At 56.0% G+C, this 8,980-nt stretch overlaps 1 protein-coding gene across 2 annotated transcripts; it reads left to right on the forward strand.

Annotated features, from left to right (window-relative positions):
- Positions 1 to 1,431: 1,431 nt before the first annotated feature.
- On the forward strand, positions 1,432 to 4,698 carry DMRTA2 (DMRT like family A2). 2 transcript variants are annotated; one of them, XR_007154528.1, is made up of 3 exons: positions 1,432 to 2,043; positions 3,302 to 4,474; positions 4,595 to 4,698. XR_007154528.1 is itself a non-coding variant. In XM_047869346.1 (2 exons), exons 1-2 carry the CDS (start codon positions 1,488 to 1,490, stop codon positions 4,351 to 4,353), a joined length of 1,608 nt encoding a protein of 535 aa, XP_047725302.1. In that variant the 5' UTR covers positions 1,432 to 1,487; the 3' UTR covers positions 4,354 to 4,685. The 2 variants fall into 2 exon arrangements, 1 of the variants encoding a protein (XP_047725302.1); XM_047869346.1 differs by having other exon boundaries at positions 3,302 to 4,685.
- The last annotated feature ends 4,282 nt before the right edge of the window (positions 4,699 to 8,980 follow it).

Consider the following 8,980-nt stretch of genomic DNA (forward strand, 5'->3'; position numbering starts at 1 on the left):
GAAGAGGCCGCTCAGATAGGGAAGGGATCTAGGATACTGGGGCGGGAACAGGAGGATTCGGTTCCGGGCTCTGGCGGGGACCCGGGAATAAGGGGACCCAGAAGAGACAGGGCAGAAGCTCGGGGCTGGGCCTGCTTAGGCCTTCTAGGTCCGCAGCTCAGGTGAGACTCCGTTGTTAGCCTATAGCCAGTTCCAGAGGCGACTCCTCTGCCTCGGTGCTGTCTCCTGGGCTATCCAAGTCCCAGGATCCCAATTCTGAGACCAGAGCTCGAGAATCTGCACTAGAGTAAGGTCCCGCAGAGATCCCAGGATGGGGAGCATGTGTCTGACGATTCTGTCCCTAAACTGGAGGAGAGGATCTTGAAGGCAGTGTGAGATGGTCAGAGAAAAGATCACCCTCCTGTTACACCTAACTTTTCGCAAGATACTTTTTCCTTCTCGACTACTCTCCCAGGCTACAAGACTAAAAATTGTGCCACAGGTTTTACTCCACCCCCACCCACAACTTTTACCTGAAGGGTTTGTTTGTTTTTCCCTCTCTTGCACACCTTTCTCTCCTGAGTGAACCCTGGGACCCAGACACCCGTATCAGCTGTTGTTTTGGTGTTGTTTTCCTCACCCCTCAAGCTAACCTTGAGGCTGGGTTTGCTTTTCCAAAGTTTCTTCGGCTTAATTTTCTCTTTAACCCCCTCCCCCCACGCCTCCCGAATTCATTTCCACACTCATTTTTCTCTCCCACTCCCTGGAGGCCCCGCTTCATGAAACTTGTAGCCCCCACATTTCCACTGGTCCCTGCCCCTCCCCCCGCGCCTAACTTTGCTTTTAAAATATTTGTTTTGCTAGCCTTCACTCTATTTCCTCGAGCCGTTCTTTCTGTGCCTGATTTTTCTAACTCTCCTGCTCTCACCAAAACCTTCAGACCCAGCCAGCTGAACTCCATGCTTTGTATGCTCTGATAGCTCTCTCTTTTTCACCTTTCCACAAAACTGTGCATTTCGCCTCGGTTTTCCTGTTTTGATCTTGGTATCCGTCTAACTGTTGGATCAAAATTTTTCTCTCTAGTCCGAGTCCCATCAAACAAATATTTCTCTCTACCTGTCTCACTCCAATTAAGCTAAACTTTGGGAAATAATATTTTACTTTTCATACCCTCGTTATATCCACCTGAACCAATAACTTTTCAAACTTTGTGTCTTTTTATTTTTATTTTCCAGCGGAACCACTGAGTCAAAGGAAATCTTAGACCCAGCGCATAAATCAGATATAAGAAGAGCCTTGGTGGGGGTGGGGTGGGGGAACTCAGCCTTACAAGGGGGATCAGAAGGCACCTCCTCCCGGCAATTTGGCACCACTAGCCAAACTTCCGCGACCGAAATTTCCCTCCCTAAGCCTGATTTCTTCGTGGGTACGCTGTACCTTAGCACACCGTGCGCTCCTCACCACAAGTCTCTTCCTTCTTCCCACGGTCTTCTACGCCAGGTCCTGCCATGGAGCTGCGCTCTGAGCTGCCTAGCGTGCCCGGCGCAGCGACGGCGGCGGCGACAGCGACGGGGCCGCCCGTGGCGTCTGTGGCGTCGGTGGCAGCGGCGGCGGCTGCGGCCGCGTCGCTACCGGTGAGCGTGGCGGGCGGCTTGCTACGAGCGCCGCCGCTGTTGTTGCGGGCGGCGGAGAAGTACCCGCGGACCCCCAAGTGCGCGCGCTGCCGCAACCACGGCGTGGTGTCGGCGCTCAAGGGCCACAAGCGCTACTGCCGCTGGAAGGACTGCCTGTGCGCCAAGTGCACGCTCATCGCGGAGCGCCAGCGCGTCATGGCGGCGCAGGTGGCGCTGCGCAGGCAACAGGCGCAGGAGGAGAACGAGGCGCGCGAGCTACAGCTGCTCTACGGCACTGCCGAGGGCCTAGCGCTGGCCGCCGCCAACGGCATTATCCCGCCGCGACCTGCCTACGAGGTCTTCGGCTCCGTGTGCGCCGCCGACGGCGGGGGGCCGGGAGCAGGAGCGCCCGCAGGGACCGGAGGCGGCACTGCGGGCTCGGGGAGCTCAGGTGAGCGCGCGGCAGGGTGGGGAGGAAGGGAAGCAGGGACGGGGCCCCAGGGGACGTGGCCCAGAGACTTACTTGTCTTGGTACTGAAAGAGTGGAATCCCCTTTTCTAAATGCCCGACTGCTAGAGTTCACCGCGCACCCAGGCCCTTTTTTTCACTGCGGGGCCAAATGTAGACCCTGTAATCTTATCTCCTCTACCCAAATGCAGCCAGGTCCCAGTTTCCTTGCTCACTTTGCTCGGAAATCCGCGCGGAAATCCGCGCGTCTCATATTTAACCTTGGTTCTGCTCTTCACGCGCCGTGGTTCCTCTGCTCCTTCCCAACTTTCTTCAGAAATCTGGCCCTCTCCCAGTCTTCCTTCGTCTCCCCGCACGGCTTTCTCTAGGTATTGAAGACACCCCCTTCCGTTTCCCCCTCTGATTCCTTTTCTCAAGTTCCTAATGCTCCCTGGACAACGCTGCGCCTCTCCTTCTTTCTAGCTTCTTTCCCCACCTGTCCTGGTTTCCTTCGAGCAGGAACTCTCTCGCTTCCCTGGATCCCCACTCTTCCCCCACCCCCACCCCCACTACTCCCAGTCTGGCCCCACCCTCTTCTTCAAGAACATCTCGCCTTTTTCTAGGGAGGGAGGAATTAAGTCTGGGGCCATTGGGGGCCTTCTGAGACCCCAGCTTGGCAGTGAAGAAGTTCTTAGGTTTTAATTTTGGAAAGGGTGGATTAGAAATAGGGGCTCTATTTTTACCTGTAGAAAGGCTTGAGATCTCTTAGATACCCAAGGTGCCTTCCATTACAAGCTATGTTGCCCAAGGCCAGAGGACACCCAGGGCAGAGTTTGCTCTTGGAACGATGGATGTGGAGTGGGGTCTCTATACAGTAGATGATATAGGTGGAAGTTATATTGTCTCCTGGGCCAGGCCACTTCTCCAGGTCAAGGCAAAGATAGGAAGGAGAATAAAGGTGGAAGTGTTGGGGCACAGATGTGGAAAGGGGAACTGGACATTGAATTTACAGAGCCCAAGTGGTTAGGGTCCTGGGTACATACAAAAGAGTGCACCCTAGGGGTAGGGGAAGTGAGACAAAACTGTAGGGGCTCAGAGATTAAGGAATACTGGAGAAAAAAGAAAGAGGCACTGGAGCCCAGTGAATGAAGGTCGTCGGGTTCAGAGAGAGAGGAAACTGGGTCCAAAGGGATAATGTACTGAGGGTGCCATCGCCTCCCGGCTCCTAATCACTCCTCATATACCCTTTTCTCCCTTCCTAGAGGCCAAGTTGCAGAAGTTTGACCTGTTCCCCAAGACGCTGCTTCAGACCGGCCGCCCAGGCAGCCCGCAGCCGCCACCGGGGAAGCCCTTATCACCCGACGGCGCAGACTCGGGTCCCGGGACATCTTCTCCGGAGGTGCGGCCGGGCTCGGGCTCTGAGAACGGCGACGGGGAGTCCTTTTCCGGGTCGCCCCTGGCCCGGGCCTCCAAGGAGGCAGGTGGGAGCTGCCCGGGCAGCGCAGGCCCGGGAGGCGGTGGCGAGGAGGACAGCCCGGGCTCCGCCAGCCCTTTGGGCTCCGAATCTGGTTCCGAGGCCGACAAAGAAGAGGCAGAGGCCGCTCCCGCCCCAGGGCTGGGCGGGGGCCCGGGTCCACGGCAGCGGACGCCGCTGGACATCTTGACGCGCGTCTTCCCGGGCCACCGGCGAGGCGTCCTGGAGCTGGTGTTGCAGGGTTGCGGCGGCGACGTGGTGCAGGCCATCGAGCAGGTGCTGAACCACCACCGCGGGGGTCTGGCGGCCGGCCTTGGCCCCGCCGCGCCTCCTGATAAGGCCGCGGTGGGTGCGGTAGCAGCTGCGGAAGACGCGTGGCCGGGCCGCGTTGATGCCGCCGCTGCCGGGGGGCCGGGGCTGCCCGCGCCGCTGCAGGCCGGCCCCGCTGCCCCTCCGCACCATAGACCTTTGCTGGCCGGCGCCATGGCGCCTGGGGCGCTGGGCTCGCTGAGCAGCCGCTCGGCCTTCTCGCCACTGCAGCCCAACGCTAGTCACTTCGGCGCCGACGCCGGCGCCTACCCACTGGGCGCGCCGCTCGGCCTCAGCCCCCTGCGCCTGGCCTATTCGGCGGCAGCGGCGCACAGCCGTGGCCTGGCCTTCATGGCTCCCTACTCGACCGCGGGTCTAGTACCCACACTCGGCTTCCGCCCGCCCATGGACTACGCCTTCAGCGACCTCATGCGCGACCGCTCGGCCGCCGCCGCTGCGGTGCACAAGGAACCCACCTACGGCGGCGGCCTGTACGGGCCTATGGTCAACGGCGCCCCAGAGAAGCAGTAGGCCGGGGGTCCGGCATCCGGGCGGCCCCCAAACGGGGACCCCAGCCTTGATCCCGCGGGCCGCGGGTCCCTCTTCACCCGTTGCGCCTTCTGCGCCCCGGCTCGGGTCCTCTCGCTCAAAGGTGATTTTCAGTTTTGTTTTGGAAGGGTGGAGAGCTGAGCAAAAGGGAGCAACTACAGATACAGGTGTTCTCCGAGGGGGTGCGTGGCCCTGACCCTCGTCCTCTAAACCCCTTCTCAAGGCTCTATCAGCTCTTCGAAAGGCGGGGAATTCTTGAGAATTCAGAGGCTGAGGCCGCCACACACGCTCCTGCCTCTCCTTTTGCTGTGCTCGTCCCACCCGCCCGCTCTCCAGTGGATGGCAGGATAGTCCGAGAGTCTGTCTTCTGTGTCTCCCTCTCCTTATTAAATTTTTAAAAAATTATTCGCTCTAACAAATATAAATTTAGGATGTATAAATCTCTTGGCACTGAGTCGAGTCTTTGGGACACACATATATATATCAATTGTAAAAAAAAAAAAAAGGAAACAAGTTCTAAGGTGCACTTTCCTCGTTGCGGTATTTGTCGCTCTCTTTGTTGCTTATGCCGATAAGCATGGGTTTCCTTGGTGCAGTGTGAGTTTTTATATATGTATAAATCTATATATAATCTATACATATATATATACAAGCCAGTGTATAATGTTATAAAATGGAATTCTAAGTTATTAATTGTAATCTGTAGGTGACCTCGGTATTAACGTGAAAAATATTCAGAAACAAGCAAAAAAAGGACAAAATGGAAAGTAGACTATGCGCGCATTGTACTTATCAGGTTTTATAGATTAAATATATTGTGAACTCGGGACAAATCCTGCCCACCCGCCCCTCTTGCTTGCGGCCGATCTCTCCCTAAGGAGTGGTCAAGGTGCGCACTGAAGCAGGAACAGAGCGACTAGTGACTGAGCCAGAACCGCCCGCCCGAGGGCGCATCCCCGCCTCCCGGGACTCGCCAAAAGCCCGACCGAAGGGACAGCAGCGGGAAACGCTGCTGCAGAGAATGGCTCACTTTGTGCTTTCCTTTGCATAGACATGAGCTAGAAATAAATGTTATTTTCTAAGAAAACAGCACCGAATCCCGTCCCGCTCCTCGGGCGGCCACATTGAAAAGGTCTTGATTTCCCGCTCGGGCCCCGCGGTGCCAGCTTGACTTAAGGCTGGCAGGTGTCCGCCCCCGGGGGGTGCGGAGCCGGAAAACTTTCCGTGGCGCAGGGAAAGGCCCCGCCGACGGGAGTGACGCGCGACTCAGAACCCCGCGAGGAGCGGCGCCCGCTACGCGTCGGGGACCCTGCGTCCTTCCCACTCCTGTTTTGGGCGCGCGGGAGCGGCGGGTCGTCTTGCCAGTGCCCTGGATCCTCGGATCGCTGGCAAAGCCTCCTACGGAATTCTGAGAGGCTGGAGGCCGGGTTCCGGTTCTCCCGGGCCGCAGATTTGGGCACAGCACGAGGCGCACACCGCGCGCTTCCCTTCTCAAAGAGGTTTGGAACCAAGGCAACGGAGGCGGCGGCTGGGAGAAGGAGGGCTGCGACCATTCTTCCACAGAGGCTCGTGGCCCGGGAGTTATTCTGGGGTGATGGAGGTCGGAGGGGGGGAGGCGCTGCCCTCGTCCGCGGCAGTGTAATCCGAAAGGGACTTTGAGGACGAGCCTTCCGGCCAGATCTCTCTTAGCACCCCAGTGGCTTTCCCTCCTGCAGCGGGGCTGAGCACAATAGTGGCTCCCCCGCCGACCCCCTCCTCCCACCTGCTCGGCTCCCTGCAGGATGACTCCCTCTCTCCGGGAAACAGGGTGCTCCCTCCCCTAGTCTGGGCCCGGCGTCATCCCAAGGTAAACTTCTGGGGCCGGCTCGAGTTCCGCCAGGCGGTGAAACTTAATAGCAGGACAAGAAAAACGGTTTAATAAAGAAGGGCTTTAATAGGGAACTAATTTGATTGAGTTGCCTAATTCCACTTTAATTGGAAAGGGGTTTGGCTGTTTGGTTATAAAGTGCGAGGGTGACGACGAGCTGAAAGTGGTGCAAGAAGGAGCGAGAGAAGAAAGATGGGGGGCAACAGAGAGAACGAGAAAGGGAAGGAAGATAGGAAGGAAAGAAGAGGGAGAGAGGAGAAAGAGGAGGGAAGAGTTACTAGAAAAAGAGAGGAAAGCTAGAGAAAGCGCGCACTTTTAGAAGGGTGAACTTTCTTGCCCTTCATGCTGCTCCCTCAAGCCTTCTCACCCTCCTTTTCCAGTTTTTTGGAGGCCTCCGGTCCTCTTCCAGCATAGATTCCAGCTGCCCCCTTCCTGGCCTCTGCCTTCATCCCCATCCAAGGTGAATTTAAGATCGCTCTGGGTCTCTTGGTTTCAGGAGAGACCTACATGGAGTCTCCAGGAGCTCCTTGGTTCCTGCGGGTGCTCAAGCCAGACCCCAAAGGCTGGCCTGGCAACCAGCATTCCCACTCTGAGGAACAACCGGAGCGGAGCTTCGTGGATTTCAAGATTAGGATTTTAGTTCATCCTCACAGCAAACTCGGAATAATCCAGTGAGTTGTTTATTATTGGCTTCGTTTTACAAGGGAAGAAAGAAACTGAGGTCCGGAGTGGTTTGTAGACTTGTCCACCATCCCAGGACTCTGGACCTCCTTTCCTCTGCACTGCCCCAGTGGACCTTCTCCTTCTCCTCTCCTGAAGCAGTCTCTCCTGGCCAATGGTGGGGGCTCTGAGGAACTGCCCCTCATGTGTACCCCTGCTGCTCGGAGAAGGGAAACAGTTTGCCTCAGCTCCCGGCTGCCAGCAGTTTGGGTTGAGCTTAGAATGATTCATGAGCGGTGAAACTTTGAGAGGGTGGGACAGTGAGGTTCCCAGGCTCCTTTCCTCCCTGGCCCTGTGAGTCTTAGTGGCCCAGATGCAGTGATGGAAACCCGGGGTAGGCAGTCACAGCCTTGACACTTGGGCGAATTCCAACTGCAGAGTCAGGAGCACTGAGGCTCAGAGACTGTCAGTGACCTGCCCAGGGCTGCACATTCAGGTTCTAGGGAGTCAGAATCAGAAACCAGGATGCTCAAGCCAGTTTGTTAGGTGGCAGTGGTGGGAGTGGGGGCTGAGGCAGTACCTGCCTTGGTTTGGAGGATCTTCTGCAGCAGGTGGGAGGGAGCTGGGGCCTGAGCGCTGCTGAGATCTCCTGGGAGATCTTGTGGAAGGCTTTAGAATCACCTCTTCTTTGTGGGGATAGGAAGGTGGCATGGGAGTTTCCTTCTTGACCTCTACCATCCATATTATTTCCAAACTTTCCCCTAAGTCTGCTGCAGCTGCCCCTGGCATGGGAGGACCGAGGATCTGGGTCTGGATTACCATGGGAGAGCTCAGATTGTTGTAGTGGTCATTTCAACATTATCTCCCCTGCCCCCTGCCCCGAGTTCTCTTCTTCATAACAACAGCAGCTAGCTACACACTATTGAGTGTCTACTGTGTACCAGGTCTCCTGAGTAGAAGTCATGTAGGATGATAGCACCAAAAAATGGCCGGGGGAAGCAGGGACAGGGAGAGAAAAGGTTGACTTCAAGAACTATCAGGAACCAGGGGCGCCTGGGTGGCTCAGTCAGTTGAGCGTCCAACTTCAGCTCAGGTCATGATCTCGTGGTCTGTGAGTTGGAGCCCCACATCGGGTTCTGTGCTGACAGCTCAGAGCCTGGAGCCTGTTTCAGATTCTGTGTCTCCCTCTTTCTCTGCCCCTCCCCCTCTCACGCTCTCGTGTGCTCTAGCGCGCGCGCTCTCTCTCTCTGTCAAAAATAAATAAACACAAAAAAAATTTTTTTAAAGAACTATCAGGAACCAGACTCACCACTCATGATCCAGTGGGGGTGGGAGTGAGGGGAGTAAGCCAAGAGGAGAGCTCACAGATAATTCCCAGGTGTCTGGACCACTTGACCCTTTGCAGGGTTGTGGGCCCCTGGAGCAGAGACAAGATTGGAAGATGAGGAAAATATTTCAATATTCAACATCCAGAATTTGCAGAACTTATGGGGCCTCTAGGTGTGGACACCAAATGGTCAAGAGTCAGCATGTGGGTGGTAGCAGGGCCTTGGGAGGGATGAAGTGGCCCAGCCCTTTATCCCATTGGACAAAGGACTCCCTTAGCGGAAGCCATGGGCCTGGGTGGAGGATGTTGAGAACCCAGGCATTGGAATTCTTTCATCTTTTCTGTTCATTCCAAGAAGGTTGGCCTCTGAAAATTATTCTCTTAAAATTTTGCACCCTGTGAAGGTTACTGTCCCAGAGCAGGACCCTGGGGAGCCTATGCCTGGTTTTGTTGTGACACCAATGAAGCTTAAATGTCAGGTCTCCCCACCTGTACAGATCCTTTTCAAACTTTCCCTGCTCTCTACTCCCTGAGACTTTAGTTTTAGTGGGTTTTAGCCCTTTCCCCACATGTCCATCCCCACCTCCCTATATCTTGCACTCTGGCCACACTGAGCTCCTCAGAGTCACCTAACAGACCATGAACTTTCCTGAATCTTTGCCCATGCAAGTCCCTCTGCCTGGAAAGCCCTTTCTTATTCTTCTACTTTGAGGACTGTCCTCACTTTCGCCAAGTCCCAGTGACACTGATGGAAT

Source organism: Prionailurus viverrinus, chromosome C1 (genome assembly GCF_022837055.1).
Source record: "Prionailurus viverrinus isolate Anna chromosome C1, UM_Priviv_1.0, whole genome shotgun sequence".
In the NCBI taxonomy this organism is placed as follows: domain Eukaryota; kingdom Metazoa; phylum Chordata; class Mammalia; order Carnivora; family Felidae; genus Prionailurus; species Prionailurus viverrinus.